The sequence below is a fragment of the Ranitomeya variabilis genome, chromosome 1 (genome assembly GCF_051348905.1).
Source record: "Ranitomeya variabilis isolate aRanVar5 chromosome 1, aRanVar5.hap1, whole genome shotgun sequence".
Taxonomy (NCBI): Eukaryota; Metazoa; Chordata; class Amphibia; order Anura; family Dendrobatidae; genus Ranitomeya; species Ranitomeya variabilis.
This window is the reverse complement of record NC_135232.1, coordinates 802,736,659-802,755,651: the sequence shown is the minus strand read 5'-3', so window position 1 is coordinate 802,755,651 and position 18,993 is coordinate 802,736,659. Positions and strand designations below refer to the sequence as shown.

General features: G+C 44.5%; 1 protein-coding gene across 1 annotated transcript in view; it reads right to left on the bottom strand.

Moving 5' to 3' along the window:
- Positions 1 to 18,993, bottom strand: part of WRN (WRN RecQ like helicase) — a 233,478-nt gene that overhangs the window by 53,309 nt on the left and 161,176 nt on the right. Inside the window, exons 24-25 of the mRNA XM_077274012.1 lie at positions 10,454 to 10,624; positions 2,869 to 2,963 (exon numbers count right to left, since the gene is read on the bottom strand). Coding sequence (XP_077130127.1) covers positions 2,869 to 2,963; positions 10,454 to 10,624 — 266 coding nt within the window. The remainder of the gene's footprint in view (positions 1 to 2,868; positions 2,964 to 10,453; positions 10,625 to 18,993) is intronic.

The following is an 18,993-nucleotide window of genomic DNA, read 5'->3' as shown; positions in this document are numbered from 1 at the left end:
GGAGATGTCATAGAAAACATTAAAATCTCTGAAGCCAGTAATGAAGGGGCATTCACCCCTTTTCCCTTTTGCAGTAGGACAAAAGCTGGAATAAAAAAAAAGCTGACAGTTTGTATCTTCTAGACTCACATTAGTACAGTGGGCATAAAGGAGCAAAAAATCTTAATTAACATGCAGGAGCTCCTTTTAGAACAAAATACCCAATCAAGGAGGATATATTTTCGAGATCATCAAGGGGGAGTGTGCGAGTGTAACTCATGGGCTGATAAAATGTCAAAACAAATTATGATCTTGGTTCCTGTAGAGAGATACACAGCAGTGTATGCTTGAATTCCATTCCCTGAATGCCCGAAATCAAAGTGCTCTCCAACAGCTAAGTTGACTCATCTCTGTGAGCGGTGTAGTAAGTTTCTTCTGTTATTCAATTTTATTTTATGTACTGTATATGCTGCATTGGTTTGTCCCCTTTGTCCCATGTTTTGTACATTTTTAATAAATCCTTCCTATTGTTTGGATCAAATATAAAATTTAATAGTTCTGTTCCTTTGGTTCTGAAACCCGCACCACGAAGCCATACGCTACTAGAACCAGACCCCAGTCAGCCTGGTGGTGGCATCGAGTAGTCTGGGGTTATCGTGGAGTTCGCAGTGACTGTATCGGGGAATACACATATATTCCATGAGTTGAAATCAGAGTGGTATATACCATACATTCACTGTTAGTTTCCCGATAACCAGCCTATTAGTTGACATAGTAACATAGTTAGCAAGGCCGAAAAAATACATTTGTCCATCCAGTTCAGCCTATATTCAGTAAGAATAAATCCCCAGATCTACGTCCTTCTAAAGATCCTAATCACTGTAAGATACAATATTGTTACGCTCCAGGAAGACATCCAGGCCTCTCTTGAACCCCTTGACTGAGTTCACCATCACCACCTCCTCAGGAAAGGAATTCCAGATTCTCACTGCCCTAACAGTAAAGAATCCTCTGCTATGTTGGTGGAAAAACCTTCTCTTCTCCAGACGCAGAGAATGCCCCCTTGTGACTGTCACCTTCCTTGGTATAAACAGATCCTCGGAGAGATATTTGTATTGTCCCCTTATATACTTATACATGGTTATTAAGTCGCCCCTCAGTCATCTTTTTTCTAGACTAAATAATCCTAATTTTGCTAATCTCTCTGGGTATTGCAATTATTATTATTATTTATTTATATAGCACCATTGATTCCATGGTTAATATTGTTGCCCTCTTTTGTACTCGCTCTACTTCCATTATATCCTTCCTGAGCACTGGTCCCCAAAACTGTACACAGTACTCCATGTGCGGTCTAACCAGGAATTTGTACAGAGGCAGTATAATGCTCTCATTATGTGTATCCAGACCTCTTAATTCACCCCTATGATCCTGTTTGCCTTGGCAGACGCTGCCTGGCACTGGCTGCTTCCGGTTAAGTTTATCATTAGCTAGGATCCCCAAGTCCTTCTCCATATCAGATTTACCCAGTGGTTTCCCGTTCAGTGTGTAATGGTGATATTGATTCCTTCTTCCCATGTGTATAACCTTACATTTATCATTGTTAAACTGCATCTGCCACCTTCCGGCCCAAGTTTCCAACTTATCCAGATCCATCTGTAGCAGAATACTATCTTCTTTTGTATTGACTGCTTTACATAGTTTTGTATCATCTGCAAATATCGATATTTTACAGTGTAAACCTTCTACCAGATCGTTAATAAATATGCTGAAGAGAAAAGGTCCCAACACCGACCCCTTCAGTACCCCACTGGTCAGAGCGACCCAGTTATAGAATATACCATTTATAACAGCCTGCAGACCCCTCCGTTTATCGTTGGTCAATTGTCTAAAAGATAGGGGGCAGCAGATAGCTGTTTGCTCCAAAGACACAGCGGTAGATGTGAGATACGACCCCCCTGGCTGTGATCCATGACAAATTGGTGGCAACAGTGGGACTCTGAGTGACCCTTCTGGTGTCGTCTCTTGACACATACAATTTAAGTCCTAATCTTTCGTGGTTAAGCAGTATCGCTATTTCACATAAAACACTATGTTCTGCCCTGAGGTATGCTTAAGCCAGTTTTTACACACAGGAGTATTTTTGACAATATATGCAAGTTAAAGCGAAGAGGGAAAAGATATTATAGAATGATTTACACCTATTCCATGTTTTAGACTGCTCTGAGCTTTGGTATACAAACACTCATCAAAATACTGACTAAGGGTAAGTTCACACAGGACTTTTTTGCTGTGTATTTTTGCTGCTTTTTTTATGCTAATTTTCATCTGCTTTTTACAGTACCAGCAAAGCCTATGAGATTTCAGAAATCTCATGCACACACATTGGTTTTTTGTTTGATCAGTATTTTGTGCTTTGCTGCGTTTTTCTGACATAGAGCAGGTCACTTCTTTCAGCGTTTTTGCTGCGTTTTTTCACCCATTGACTTGAATGGGTGTTGAAAAAAACACAGCAAAAACGCAGGCATCATTATTTGCTGCGTTTTTGCTGCTGAAAATCCAAGGACATCAGCCTGGAAAAAGAGAAAAAAAATACGCACCAAAAATACGCACCAAATACGCAACAAAAACCGCACCAAAAACGCACCTATAAGCAGCTGAAAATTAGCATAAAAAAACGCAGCATAAATACGCAGCAAAAAAGTCCTGTGTGAACTTACCCTAAAATACTCCAGTATCAAAGTGACTTTAGACACACAGCTGCATTGAAGCATTACAGATACAAAAAGTCTGGATGTATTTTAACTTTTGCCATCCATCTTCTCCGCAGCGTTTGGAAACCATACAGATAGTATCCCAAGCGTATGCAGGGTTGGATTACAAAATTACCTTGGTGCAAACTTGCGAGGACACAACTCTTCACTTGGTGTCAACATAAGACTTGGGCATGATTGATTCTTGGCTTTACTCATCCAGTTTCTACCCTAAAGAAACAGTACATTTCATTATTAAAAAAAATTCAACACCAAATACTGTCAACATAGGACGAGGTCAATTTAGCACATTATATTTTTTATCCTGAAACAAAAAAGTTAAAATATCAGACATCTTGTTGGTAAATGAAAATATTAGACATCTTGTATGTATCTTTCATTGATTTTTTTTTTTTCTTTTTTTTCCATATTTGCTCCCTAGATGCAAAATTAAGCAGCTATCAATATACTTCATTGGAAAATTCCTACAATTTTGCTCTTGTAAATATTATCACTTCTTCATACACCCAGCTGTCCTGTTTCTGACATAGTTCCTGGCTGGCTTGGATTTCTGTTCTCCTTCTTCATTTCTCAGGGTTAGAGATAGCAGAAGGGAGGATGAGAAATTTTAAGCTATGAACAGTGGGGAGAGCAGAAGAAAAGCATCTGAGTCTTCACAGAGGACAGATCACAAAATCTGAACAACAGATACGGTGGAAAGCACACAAAACAGTCCTAGGATGGAGGGAGTGAATTGCATAGGCTATATTTTAACGTGAGGAAAGAGGAGAGCACTCATAAATGTTGTTGGAGGCGTGTGTTTGTTTCAAGGGGAAAAGTAGAGAGGTAATCGCATACTGCTTATAAAGAATTGATGAGTACAACCCGACCGCCTACAATAAATGTGCAGCGATTTGGTTAGTAACCTTGATTTCATCTGTATAAATTATTACCTTTAAACAAGCTGGCATTTTAGGCTTTCTTTTAGAAGGAATTTATACTTCATTAAACGTGTGTTCTCGTTCTAGATATTTATGGCATATCCACAGAATTGGACACCCACATATCCAGAGTTGGGGTCCTGAGCAGCTGCTCCACCTGGTGAGATGGCCTTGTGCATCTATCAGAGAACTATGAATAAATCTAGGTGTGGGTATCAGAGTGCACAATAGGGTGATGCCCTTTGGAGTGAGAGTGGGAAAGTTTAGGTTATACTCACCTGGTGGAGTTGTCACAGGCCCAACTCCTATGAAGGCATGCAAACAAAAAACCTTTTAAAGTGCTCCTGTGCTGTATGTTAAATCCTGTCTGTTCGGTCAGAGAGGGGTCCATTTTGGTCTCTCTCCTCCCGGCTACTGCTTGCCGTCCTCCTGCTCCAACTGACGTGGATGACGCCTCCTGCATCATCCACATAGCCCAGCAAAATCCCATGCATGCACAGAGAAATCCTCGGCTCGCGCCTGTAAACTATGCTCTGCCCTACTGCGGGCAGAGCCGAAAACATCAGTGCACATGTGCACAGCAATGGCGGCAAAATAGTTCCAGTACATGAGCCAGAAAGATGCATGCTAGCGCACTGAGGTTTTCAGATCTGTCCACAGTAGGGCAGAGCATAGTGCAGAAGGCACAAGCCGGCGATTTCTGCATAGGCATGACATTTCACCCTGCTATGTCCGGGGCTGTGATGTGGTGGAATGACACGTGATGCCCGGGCCCAATCAGTGCTGGTGTCACTGTCTCCCTCTTCATGTTCAGTTTCTCCGAAGGAAAAGTCCAGGATGAGATGCGGCCCTGGCTTCATGTTTAGTTCATACGAAGGCGGAGACAGTGATGCCAGCGTTGATTGGGCGCAGGCGATACGTGTCACAACACCGCATCACAGCCCTGGGGAAAGCGAATGCTGACTCTGCAGGAACGGTGCAAGCATGGGAGGCGACTATAGCTTTTTATTATTTCAAACGGGGCCAAACATTTAGTTTATGGATGGGTTTGTCCTAGTAGTGGACAACCAATTAAACATACAGTGTGGGAGAACTTTAAAGAGTTTTGGGAGGTATACAGGGGGTTACAGTGGTAAAATAAGTATTTGATACACTGCTGATTTTCCAAGTTTTCCCACCTACAAAGACTGGACAGGTCTGTAATTTGTATCGTAGGTACACCTCAACTGTGAGAGACATCATCTAAAAATAAAAAACAAACCACTTTGTATGATTTTTTAAATAATTAAGTTGAGTTTTATTACATGGAATAAGTATTTGATCACCTACCAACTAACAAGAATTCAGGCTCTCACAGACCTGTTAGTTTTTCTTTAATAAGGCCTCCTACTCTGCACTCCTAACTAGTGATGAGCGAATATACTCGTTACTCGAGATTTCTCGAGCACGCTCGGGGGTCCTCCGAGTATTTTTTAGTGCTCGGAGATTTAATTTTTATTGTCGCAGCTGAATGATTTACATCTGTTAGCCAGCATAAGTACATGTGGGGATTCCCTAGCAACCAGGCAACCCCCACATGTACTTATGCTGGCTAACAGATGTAAATCATTCAGCTGAGGCAATAAAAACTAAATCTCCGAGCACTTAAAAATACTCGGAGGGCCCCGAGCATGCTCAAGAAATCTCGAGTAACGAGTATATTCGCTCATCACGACTCTCAACCTGTATTAATTTAATTTGTTTGAACATGTTACCTGTATGTGTCCATACACTCAATCACTCTCCAACCGTTCCACCATGGCCAAGACCAAAGAGCGGACTAAGTACACCAGGGACAAAATTGTAGACCTGCACAAGGCTGTGATGTGCTACAGGACAATAGGCAAGTAGTTTGGTGAGAAGGCAACGACTGTTGGAGCAATTATTAGAAAATGGAAGAAACACAAGATAACCATCAATCTTCCTCGGTCTGGTTTCCCATGCAAGATCTCGTCACGTGGAGTAAGGATGATTCTGAGAAAGGTCAGGAATCAGCCCAGAACTACAAGGGAGGAACTGGTCAATGATCTGAAGAGAGCTGGAACCACAGTCAAACATTACCGTTCGTAAAACACACCGTTATGGATAAAAATCCTGCAGAGCATGCGGGGTCAGCACATGTCCAAGCCCGTTTGAAGTTCATCAATGACCATCAAGATGATTAAGAGGAGGCATGGGGCAAGGTCATGTGGTCAAACTAGACTAAAATAGAACTTTATGGTATCAACTACACTCACCGTGTTTAGAGAAAGAAGAAGGATGAATACAACCCTAAGAACACTGTCCCAACCGTGAAGCATGATGGGTTGAACATCATACTTTAGGGGTGCTTTTCGGTAAATGGGACAGGACGACTAGTCCGTATTGAAGGGAGGATGGATGGGGTCATGTATCGCTAGATTTTGGCCAACAACCTCCTTCCCTCAGTAAGAGCATTTAAGATGGGTCATGAGTGGGTCTTCCAGTATGACAATGACCTGAAACACACAGCCAGGGCAACTAAGGAGTGGCTCCGTAAGAAGCATTTCAAGGTCATGGAGTGGCCAAAGTATACTCCAGATCTGAACCCAACAGAAAATCTTAAGAGGGAGCTGAAACTTAATGTTGCCCAGTGACAGTCCTGAAACCTGAAAGATCTGGAGAAGATCTGTATGGAGGAGTCGGCCAAAATCCCTGTTGTAGTGTGTGCAAATTTGGTCAAGAACTACAGGAAACGTTTGACCTCTGTAATTACAAACAAAGGTTTATGTACCAAATATTAAGTTCTGATTTTCTACTGTATCAAATACTTATTTCATGCAATAAAATGCTAATTAATTATGCAAAAATCATACAATGTGATTTTCTTTTTCTTTTTGGAATTTATTTTTAGATTCGGTCGCTCACAGTTGAAGTGTACCTACCAGGGCTGTGGAGTCGGAGTCAGTGTACATTTGGGTGGAGTTTGAGTTGGTATAAAATGGACTGACTGACAATATATAATAAATTAGGTACAGTACCGTATATACTCGAGTATAAGCCGAGATTTTCAGCCCAAATTTTTGGGCTGAAAGTGCCCCTCTCGGCTTATACTCGAGTCATGATCGGTGGTGGGGTCGGCGGGTGAGGACTGTCATATACTCACCTAGTTCCGGCGTTCCTGTCGCTCCCCCTGCCCGTCCCACGGTCTCCGGGTGCCACAGCTCTTCCCCTGAGCGGTCACGTGGGACCGCTCATTAGAGAAATGAATAGGCTGCTCCACCTCCCATAGGGGCGGAGCCGCCTATTCATTTCTCTAATGACGGTGCCGGTGACCGCTGATAGAGGAAGAGGCTGCGGCACCGAAGACCAGCTGTCCGGGGGAAGGAGCGGGACGCCGGGAGCAGGTAAGTATGTCATATTCACCTGTCCTCGTTCCACACGCCGGGCGTCGCTCCATCTTCCCAGCGTCTCTCCGCACTGACTGTGCAGGTCAGAGGGCGCGATGACGCATATAGAGTGCGCGCCGCCCTCTGCCTGATCAGTCAGTGTGGAGAGACGCCGGGACCGGACGCTGAGGAGCTGCAAGCAAGAGAGGTGAGTATGTGTTTTTTTTTTTATTGCAGCAGCAGCAATGGCACAGATTTATGTGGAGTATCTATGGGGAAACAGTGCAGAGCACTATATGGCACAGCTATGGGGCAACGGTGCAGAGCACTATATGGCACAGCTATGGGGCAACGGTGCAGAGCACTATATGGCACAGCTATGGGGCAACGGTGCAGAGCACTATATGGCACAGCTATGGGGCAATGGTGCAGAGCACTATATGGCACAGCTATGGGGCAACGGTGCAGAGCACTATATGGCAGAGCTATGGGGCAACGGTGCAGAGCACTATATGGCACAGCTATGGGGCAATAATGGACGGTGCAGAGCACTATATGGCACAGCTATGGGGCAACGGTGCAGAGCACTATATGGCACAGCTATGGGGCAACGGTGCAGAGCACTATATGGCACAGCTATGGGGCAACGGTGCAGAGCACTATATGGCACAGCTATGGGGCAATGGTGCAGAGCACTATATGGCACAGCTATGGGGCAACGGTGCAGAGCACTATATGGCACAGCTATGGGGCAACGGTGCAGAGCACTATATGGCACAGCTATGGGGCAACGGTGCAGAGCACTATATATATGGCACAGCTATGGGGCAATGGTGCAGAGCATTATATATAAGGCACAGATTAATGTGGAGCATCTATGGGGCAACGGTGCAGAGCATTATATGGCACAGCTATCTATGGGGCAACGGTGCAGAGCACTATATGGCACAGCTATGGGGCAACGGTGCAGAGCATTACATATAAGGCACAGATTAATGTGGAGCATCTATGGGGCAACGGTGCAGAGCACTATATGGCACAGCTATGGGGCAACGGTGCAGAGCACTATATGGCACAGCTATGGGGCAACGGTGCAGAGCACTATATGGCACAGCTATGGGGCAACGGTGCAGAGCACTATATGGCACAGCTATGGGGCAACAGTGCAGAGCATTATATATAAGGCACAGATTAATGTGGAGCATCTATGGGGCAACGGTGCAGAGCACTATATGGCACAGCTATCTATGGGGCAATGGTGCAGAGCACTATATGGCACAGCTATGGGGCAACGGTGCAGAGCACTATATGGCACAGCTATGGGGCAACGGTGCAGAGCATTATATATATGGCACAGCTATGGGGCAACGGTGCAGAGCACTATATGGCACAGCTATCTATGGGGCAACGGTGCAGAGCACTATATGGCACAGCTATGGGGCAACGGTGCAGAGCATTGTATATATGGCACAGCTATGGGGCAACGGTGCAGAGCATTATATATGGCACAGCTTTATGTGGAGCATCTATGGGGCCATAATGAACGGTATGGAGTATCTATTTTTAATTTTGAAATTCACCGGTACCTGCTGCATTTTCCACCCTAGGCTTATACTCGAGTCAATAAGTTTTCCCAGTTTTTTGTGGCAAAATTAGGGGGGTCGGCTTATACTCGAGTATATACGGTATTTAAATGCAGTATGTGCTAAATACTTTTTCATTTGCGAAAGTTATGAAATGTCCTAAAAATGGCTGTTCTATTCCTGATCTAAGGATCTGTTTTTAGTTGAGATAAATCTCTGCTGCACTTTACATACATGCTGAGAAATAAGAGATAGTCTGCAAAAGGGACATGCTGGAACTATGATTGGAAAAGTGAGGAAATTGGTTATTGCTGCCAGAACCCCTAAATTTGATTACATCTTGAAGAGATGTGCTGGAAAATGGGCAATTGTGGATGAAGCCACTAGGGGGAGCAGCACGTATTTAATGATTGGGAGATTGCTTGAGCTGAAACCCTTTCTTGTAGACATGGCCAACCCTCAGGGAACACTAAATGAAGGTCAATGGACACAGGTGGCTGAATTGAAGGAATTGCTTCATCACCCATTTACAATGACTAAAAAATTACAAGCTGAGGATTTAACTCCAGGCATTTTCATGAAGGAGTGGAAGAACTTGCTGTTTTGCTTGTTCCAAAGAGGAGGTTTAATTGCTGATGGCATTGCTGCTTCAATGAAACGGAGACTGACACTGCTATTAGAAAATAAAATTCTTTTTAAAGCTGTTTATGTGGACCCGAGTCATAGTATATTGCTGGATGATCAACAGCTTACTAAAGGAAAAGAAGCTCTGACTGAAGTAACAGTTAGGATGAGTGGGCTACAGGACTGCCAAGAGAAAGAGGACTTGGATCCTGCCAGTGCTACAGCTACCATATCTTCAGCCACATCAGTTGAGGAATTACATTTTGGAAAGTATTTGGATGACATGAAGCAGGCAAAGTGTTGCCGCAGGGAAAATGATTCCACTCCCATAGCAAACACATTGACCATATTTCAGCAAAATTTTTCACTTGTTCTCAAAGAATTAGAAGAGTTCAAAACTGACTGTGCACGAGGAAATTACTTTATACCCTGAAATCGTTAATAGATGTTGCCCATGTGGTTACCGCTTTGCCACCAATCCAAGTTACTGTAGAGAGGTTGTTCTCGAGCCTTAAAATAATTAGGTCAGATTTGAGGTCATCTATGAAGCGGGTTCTGATGGAGGCAATACTATTTCTCAGAGCAAAGTCATAGACCGCACAAATGTTATTCAGTATGTTTTTGTTGAAAACTGTTTTCCCCCACCTACTGCATAGTGTATTACGTATTTACAATTTAAAGTTTTTTGTGTTCTAAAGTTGTATTCCAATAAATATATTTTATGTTTTATCTAAATAGCTTGATTAATGTATCATAATGAACAGCCTGATGTTACCACTTTACTACAATAAATGTATCACTTAAAACATGAGCCATGTATGAGGGAGTCGGAGAAATTGAGGAGTCGGAGTTTTGGCACCGACTCCACAGCCCTGGTACCTACGATAAAAATTACAGAACTCTCCATTCTTTGCAGGTGGTAAAATTTGCAAAATTGGCAGTGTATCAAATACTTATTTTCCCTACTGTGTATAACCATTTATGGAATGCAGCACAGGCGCTGAATAAGGTCATAGTTTTAGTTTACACATGACAAAACTGGTGACAGGTTCCCTTTAAATACAGGCAAGACAATTTTTCCTGTACTCATTTCTATAGGGTTCTTAATCTAAGTAAGCAACTATTGCAATCAAAAGTTGCCATTTAATTAGTCATGGGTGCAGAGAAAAAAATGATAACCACATTACCTTGGTTGTAATGCCACATGTAATTGCAAATTTGGTTCGACCAGATAACTCTTGGAGGAATCCTTCAGTGATCAGCTGTCTTGCCAGAGCCTTCCAAAAAGCTTCAGATACATCCTTTCCTGTACCAAAGAGATGATGGCACCGATATCTGTCTGGCAATCTTTGTGATGTCTAAAATTTAATTGAAAGCAACAAGTAAAACTTCACTTTCACTTTTCCATTTGATTTTTTTTTTTTTTTTAGCTAAGGCTACTTTCACACTAGCGTCGGGAAAGACCCGTCGCTGTGCGTCGGGCCGACGTTCCCGACGGTAGCGTGGTCTCCGCCGCACAACGGGGGCAGCGGATGTATTTTTCCAACGCATCCGCTGCCCCATTGTGAGGTGCGGGGAGGTGGGGGCGGAGTTCCGACCGCGAAAGCGGACCGTCGGGAGCAAAAAACGTTACATGTAAGGTTTTTTTCTCCCGACGGTCCGCTAACACACGCCCAAGCGTCGCAAAACGGACGCGACGTTTGGCAATGCGTCGCAAATGCGTTGCTAATGTTAGTCTATGACGAAAAAACGTATCCAGCAAGAACTTTTGCTGGATGCGTATTTTCGGCAAAACGACGCATTTGCGACGTATTGCAGTTAACGCTAGTGTGAAAGTAGCCTAAGTGGCAAACAAACGCGCAGTCTATTTTCATACCAAGTAATCTTTTTTGAATGTATACCTTAAACTGTAAGAGCTATCTGCCATTGATTTCCACTGTAATAAAATGTAGCAACGTAGAAAAGCATAGCACAGGCTATATTTGTTTCCCCTTAAAAACAAATTCTAACTGAGGGTATTTTCACACACAGTTATTAGCTTCTGGAGTTGCCCTCTGATGATACTATTAACGGATATGCCAGGAGCTTTCCTGTCAAATACTGTAAATGTACAATGCAAAAGGAGTGTGAAAGAAGCCAAAGGAGTGAACATTTGTCTAGAAGCCAATAGATAATGTACATTGACATTGTCTTATGTAGGCCAAAAAAATGTGGTGTGTAGAATACTGGGCCTTTTTTGTCTCATGAATGTCTTATATCAATTGGAGAAGGTTTCCCTACTGTTAAGATCTTGGCTCTCTCTTAGTGAATAGGAACATTCCTAATTGAATCCAAAGACAACCTGTAAATATCCAGTCCTACCCAAGTAGGGGAAACAATGTAATTTAGTCTATTCATATGTGAGCATCAACAGCACAGAAATGATCAAAATAAAGTGGCGTCATGAATACCCAAATGTGTCATCCACCAAATGTGACCCACTGCTGACTGGCTACAGTGCATCCAGATTGGAGGAACAAATTAACCCAGTAACACGATGGACAAGGAATCCTACCTTAACCAAACAAAAAAAACAGAACTTTCAAATAACGAATTAAAAAAAAAATTGTATAGCTCTGCAGCCAGAGGAGGATTTCTGAACATCTGACCTCTACAAATACCGAAGCGGATATCCCCCCATCTCCAGACACATGAGATTTTTCATGTTGAGGCCCACACTGCCCTGAATTTTGGGGATATGCAGAAGGTAAAACTTTGTCTTAGGACTGGCAATCTTGATAGACTGCTCCTTCAAGAGGAAGGAAGATGGATCCACAGGCTCAAGTCTAAGTCTCCACAGGGCTTAAAGGGACTCTGTCGCCTGAATTTGGCGGGAACAATTTTTAGTCATATGGGCGGGGTTTTCGGGTGTTTGATTCACCCTTCCCTTGCATGCTGGCTGCAATATTGGATTGAAGTTCATTCTCTGTCCTCCATAGTACACGCCTGCGTAAGGCAAGATTGCCTTGTGCAGGCATGTACTACGGAGGACAGAGAATGAACTTCAATCCAATATTGCAGCCAGCATGCAGCCAGCGGGTAAGGAAAGGGTGAATCAAACACCCGAAAACCCCGCCCATATGACTGAAAATTGTTCCCTCCAAATTCAGGTGACAGAGTCCCTTTAACTGAGGCCTTTACATTCTCAGCCTTTCTATAATCATTACTTTCTTATCCCTTCTTAAGTATGTTCTTTTCAATTTAAACATTATGTATAATAATTATATTTAATGTGTCATCTCTACTATATAATTGTCTAAGGGGTACTTCCGTCTTTCTGTCCTTCTGTCTGTCTGTCACGGATATTCATTGGTCGCGGCCTCTGTCTGTCATGGAATCCAAGTCGCTGATTGGTCGTGGCAAAACGCCCACGACCATTGCCATGACCAATCAGCGACGCGCACAGTCCGGAAGAAAATGGCCGCTCCTTACTCCCCGCACTCAGTGCTCGGCGCCCGCATACTCCCCTCCGGTCACCGCTCACACAGGGTTAATGCCGGCGGTAACGGACCGCATTATGCCGCGGGTAACGCACTCCGTAACCGCTGCTATTAACCCTGTATGTCCCCAATTTTTTACTATTGATGCTGCCTATGTGGCATCAATAGTAAAAAAATGTAATGTTAAAAATAATAACACAAAAAACCTGCTATACTCACCCTCCGTAGTCCGCCGAGCCACTCGCGCTGGCCGCCATCTTCCGTTCCCGGCGATGCATTGCAAAATTACCCAGAAGACTTAGCGGTCTCGCGAGACCGCTAAGTCATCTGGGTAATTTCGCAATGCATCCTGGGAACGGAAGATGGCGGCCGGCGCGAGCAGCTTGGCGGAGCTTCGGTGGATCCCAAGCGTCGGTAACCGATTCCTGTATCCAGGCGCCAACAGAAGGTGAGTATATAACTATTTTTTATTTTAATTCTTTTTTTTTTTTTTTTTTAACAGGGATATCATGCCCACATTGCTATATACGTGGGCTGCGCAATATACAACGTGGGCTGCGCAATGTACAACGTGGGCTGCGCAATATACTACGTGGACTGCGCAATATACTACGTGGACTGCGCAATATACAACGTGGGCTGCGCAATATACAACGTGGGCCGCGCAATATACAACGTGGGCCGCGCAATATACAACGTGGGCCGCGCAATGTACAACGTGGGCCGCGCAATGTACAACGTGGGCCGCGCAATGTACAACGTGGGCCGCGCAATGTACAACGTGGGCCGCGCAATGTACAACGTGGGCCGCGCAATATACTACGTGGGCCGCGCAATATACTACGTGGGCCGCGCAATATACTACGTGGGCCGCGCAATATACTACGTGGGCCGCGCAATATACTACGTGGGCCGCGCAATGTACTACGTGGGCTGCGCAATGTACTACGTGGGTTGCGCAATGTACTACGTGGGCTGCGCAATGTACAACGTGGGCTGCGCAATGTACACCGTGGGCCGCGCAATATACTACGTGGGCTGAGCAATATACTACGTGGGCTGAGCAATATACTACGTGGGCTGCGCAATGTACAACGTTGGCTGCGCAATGTACAAAGTGGGCTGCGCAATGTACTACGTGGGCTGCGCAATGTACTACGTGGGCTGCGCAATGTACTACGTGGGCTGCGCAATGTACTGCATGGGCTGCGCAATGTACTGCGTGGGCTGCGCAATGTACTGCGTGGGCTGCGCAATGTACTGCGTGGGCTGCGCAATGTACTGCGTGGGCTGCGCAATATACTACGTGGGCTGTGCTATACACTACGCATACATATTCTAGAATACCCGATGTGTTAGAATCGGGCCACCATCTAGTAATTTATATAGCTTGATGTAATATAGCATTTATTATTGCCTATCCATTTCTGGATAAATAAAAGGTGTACATACGTGTTCTCTTTCTTGAATTAACCTATTGCGCAGGCTCCGCGCCATTTTTTTTTTTTATTAGAAGGTCCATATTGCAAGCCCAGCACCATTTTTTTTAAAGTGACTACCTAACATGGAGCTCCCTTTGACGTATTGACATCATTTAGTGGCGACCCGCTTGTAATGGTCATTTACAAAGACTAAATGGATTGGTTGGTGAGCTTGGAAATAAAGTCTATTTGAAGCCCCGACTTGATTAGGTTTAGTATCCAGGGGCAGGTTGATATTTTTTCCGAGGCCGGGAGGAACTGAGATAGCCTTTAGTGATAAGTGAATATACTCGTTACTTGAGATTTCTCGAGCATGCTCGGGGGTCCTCCCGAGTATTTTTTAGTGCTCGGAGATTTAGTTTTTCTTGCTGCAGCTGAATGATTTACATCTGTTAGCCAGCATAAGTACATGTGGGGATTCCCTAGCAACCAGGCAACCCCCACATGTACTTATGCTGGCTAACAGATGTAAATCATTCAGCTGCGGCAATGAAAACTAAATCTCCGAGCACTAAAAATTACTCGGAGGACCCCCGAGCGTGCTCGAGAAATCTCGAGTAACGAGTATATTCGCTTATAACTAATAGCCTTCCTCCCACCCTGGGGGAGCTGTCACTTAGGGGTCTTTTTATCTCGTGAGGAATTACCGAAAAGGAAACCCGTCTCTTCTCTTCCCATAGTCCCATCTGTTTTGCTCCCTCGGGGGTCTCCTCCCCAAAAAAATTTCTATTCCGAAAGGACCATCTTATTAATGGTGGGGCAAATCTAGGGAAATCTTTTTTCTTATCCCCCGTTTTTTGCAAGATATCATGCAGGGTCTCCCCAAATAGAAATTTATCTTCGCATGGGATTGAGCAGAGTTTCAGTTTAGTTTGTAAGTCACCCGGCCAACTCTTGAGCCATAGTGTTCTACGGGCTGCATTCGAAAGGGCTGTGGATTTAGATGTGAGTTTGACTGAGTCAACCGATGAATCCGCCAAAAAAGCCGCCGCGCCTCTTATCATAGGGATGGATTCCAACACCTTATTCCTAGGTACCCCATCCCACAGTTGCTTTTCTAAGTTATCCACTCATACCATTAATGACCTAGAAGTACATGTGGCTGCTATGGCTGGTCTTAAACTTTCCTCTGCAGATTCCCAAGCCCCTTCAAGGAAGGTGTCAGCTTTTTTGTCAAGGGGATTCTTCAGAGTTCCCATGTCCTCAAAAGGGAGCGCAATTTTTTTTGAGGCCTTAGCCACCGCAACGTCAAGTTTAGAGGCCTTATCTCAAGAAGTGGAAGCTTCCTCCTCAAAGGGATATTTTCTCTTAAGGGAGGGTACCGCCGAATTCTTCCTGTATGGTTTCTCCCACTCCTTTTTGATTAGGGCTTGGATATTCTCATTAAGGGGGGAAACTTTCCACCATTTTTGGCTTAACCCCCCAAACATTATATCCTGGACCGTCTTGTCAGGGCGAGGATCCAGCACTCCCATAGTAGATCTTACTGCTTTCACAAGTGCATCTACTTCATCTAGGGGAAAACAGTGACGGCCGCTGCTTTCATCATTCGAGGAAAAGAGGGAAGAGTCCAGTATCTCTGAATCCCTACCCTCGGAACTAGAGGAATCGGAGTGGGAATAAACTATAGATACCCTCCCTCTTGACTTTCTCCCGACTTGACTACAGATCTCAGTTCAGAGGCAAAGTTTGGGGTTTCCTCGCAGAGAACTCGTCCTATACAGGAGTCGCAAAGCTTCTTCTCCCAGGACTGCGGCAGGGTTTTTTCGCACAAGGGGCAGGACCTGTGTTTTGTCTTTCCCGCTCTTTTCCTTCCCTAAAATAAATGGAAGAGAGGGGACCCCAATTATAACAGTGAACTTTCACAAAGATCACTCACCAATCTGATGCAGCCGCAGGTACTGGTTCCGGAGGAGAGGGTAGGATCCTGCAATGTGAGTTCTGGAGATGGTTACTGGTTTACCACGCTGGAGTTCTTGCTATGTTGTGTGGAATGACTGCTGGACCGAGCACTCTGGTTGTCAGCAGAAAATCTTTTCCTCTGCACATCCAATTTCTGTCGCTGGTGGTGGCGCTGCTGCTGCGGCTGGTGCTGCTGGTCCCTGTCCTCCATGGTTATCACCTGGGACGGCATGCAACAGAGAGCTCCACAACTCACCGCTTTTTTAAGATTGGCGCCTATTACCAGCCCCTCCCCCTGTGGCTGCGTCGCTGGGGAAGCGTTTTTCCTTTTTTTTTTCTCTTCTACTGCGCATGTGCCTGCTGCCAAGGACCCGGAAGTGCTGCTTTTAGATCCGGGGCGATGGCCATCTTGGTGCACCCCTGGCACACACTGCGCATGCGCCCGCTCCGGAACCGGAAGTCCTTCACTATTTCTCCCAGGGTACCTCTGCTCCTAGTGAGTGCTGGCCGGGACCCGGAAACCTGTCTCCTATCCGGAGTGGCGGCTGCGCTTCCCCCAGCTCACGCTGCAGACACATCGGACCCAGCAGTGGTGGCTTTGGATACCGCACCAGCCGTGGCAGGGGCCTCCCCGCTGCCAGAACCCGGACTGGCCGGCTCCGGAATCCTCGCTGATCTTCGGACGTGTTCCATGTACCGACACCGAATAGGCTCCCCGTCAGGGACAGGAAACCACTGATGCGGGGAGAGGTACCGCCCTTTTATCCTGTAGGTTTCCTGTCCCTGAACGGCGGATCCCCTCTCTCTCTGTGGTGCTGTCATGGGGGACTGAGAAAATAACAGTATACCTGTAAAAGGATCGATTCTAACACTGGAGTTATCAATACCCAACTTTCATTCTAAAGTTTCTGGAAATTAGCAAACTTATTAACCTCTAAAATTCTGGGCTGTACTTGCATTTGCAAACTGAAACTATAGCAAGTGTAGGAGTAGCATAATAATAATAATAATAATAATAATAATAATAATAAAATAATAATAACAAAAATACTGGAAATGATTAACCATGAGTGTAAGGCTACTTTCACACTAGCGTCGGGCACTGCACGCCGCAATGCGTCGTTGTGGATAAAAAACGCATCCTGCAAAGTTGCCCGCAGGATGCGTTTTTTCTCCATAGACTTTTATTAGCGACGCATTGCGACACAGTGCCACACGTCGCAACCGTCGTGCGACGGTTGCGCCGTGTTTTGGGCAACCGCCGCCACAAAAAAAGTTACATGTAACATTTTTTTGTGCGTCGAGACAGCCATTTTCGACCGCGCATGCGCGGCCGAAACTCCGCCCCCTCCTCCCTGGACCTTGCAATGGGGCAGCGGAAATGTCATAAGACTGCTTCCGCTGCCCACGTCGGGCATTTTTTGCACAGTATGCGTCGGTACGTTGCAGCGCGACGGCCCCGTACCGACGCTAGTGTGAAAGCAGCCTTACCCATAGCCACTAACACACGTGTAATTTGCAGTAGGTTAAACTGTACCTTAAAGTAGGCTGAATATTAATTTAGTTTATTAAAAGAAACACTGAATAATAATTAAGTGAAACTGATAACGTAACATTATGAGCCTCATGCATGACTGCAGCCTTTGTCGCCAGTTCGAATACTGACTCAATTCTGTAACATCTCATTAAATGTGGGCAAACCTCTAATTTCTTTGTTGGTTTTATTTATATTATTTTTTACATTTGAGGTTTCCTTTCAAGAGAGTTGTTAATCTTTCATCGTAACAAAGGAGGTATAAAATTTCATCAAATGCAACTTCCTAATTCGAAAGTTCCCAGGAGAACTATCACTACACCAGACTGACTAGTTTTCGTATAATAAGAGGAAACCTGATCCCCTCCTGTGGTCTGTTTCAGGAATATGTGAAAGCCCATCTGTACTTAGTTATCCGAGGGACAAAACATGCAGGTGCAGGAAAACATGTATCATTTTAATAACTATACAAAAGAAAAGATTCAGTACAACTTGTATTTTATTCATTCTAACGCATCGGGTATTCTAGAATATGTATGTATGTATATAGCAGCCACATAGTATATAGCACAGGCCACGTAGTATATAGGAGCCATGTAGTATATAGTAGACAAATAGTATGTGGCCTGTGCTATATACTATGTGGCTGCTATATACAGTACTTACATACAGTGGGGCAAAAAAGTATTTAGTCAGTCAGCAATAGTGCAAGTTCCACCACTTAAAAAGATGAGAGGCGTCTGTAATTTACATCATAGGTAGACCTCAACTATGGGAGACAAACTGAGAAAAAAAAATCCAGAAAATCACATTGTCTGTTTTTTTATCATTTTATTTGCATATTCTGGTGGAAAATAAGTATTTGGTCAGAAACAAACAATCAAGATTTCTGGTTCTCACAGACCTGTAACTTCTTCTTTAAGAGTCTCCTCTTTCCTCCACTCATTACCTGTAGTAATGGCTCCTGTTTAAACTTGTTATCAGTATAAAAAGACACCTGTGCACACCCTCAAACAGTCTGACTCCAAACTCCACTATGGTGAAGACCAAAGAGCTGTCAAAGGACACCAGAAACAAAATTGTAGCCCTGCACCAGGCTGGGAAGACTGAATCTGCAATAGCCAACCAGCTTGGAGTGAAGAAATCAACAGTGGGAGCAATAATTAGAAAATGGAAGACATTCAAGACCACTGATAATCTCCCTCGATCTGGGGCTCCAAGCAAAAACCCACCCCGTGGGGTCAGAATGATCACAAGAACGGTGAGCAAAAATCCCAGAACCACGCGGGGGGACCTAGTGAATGAACTGCAGAGAGCTGGGACCAATGTAA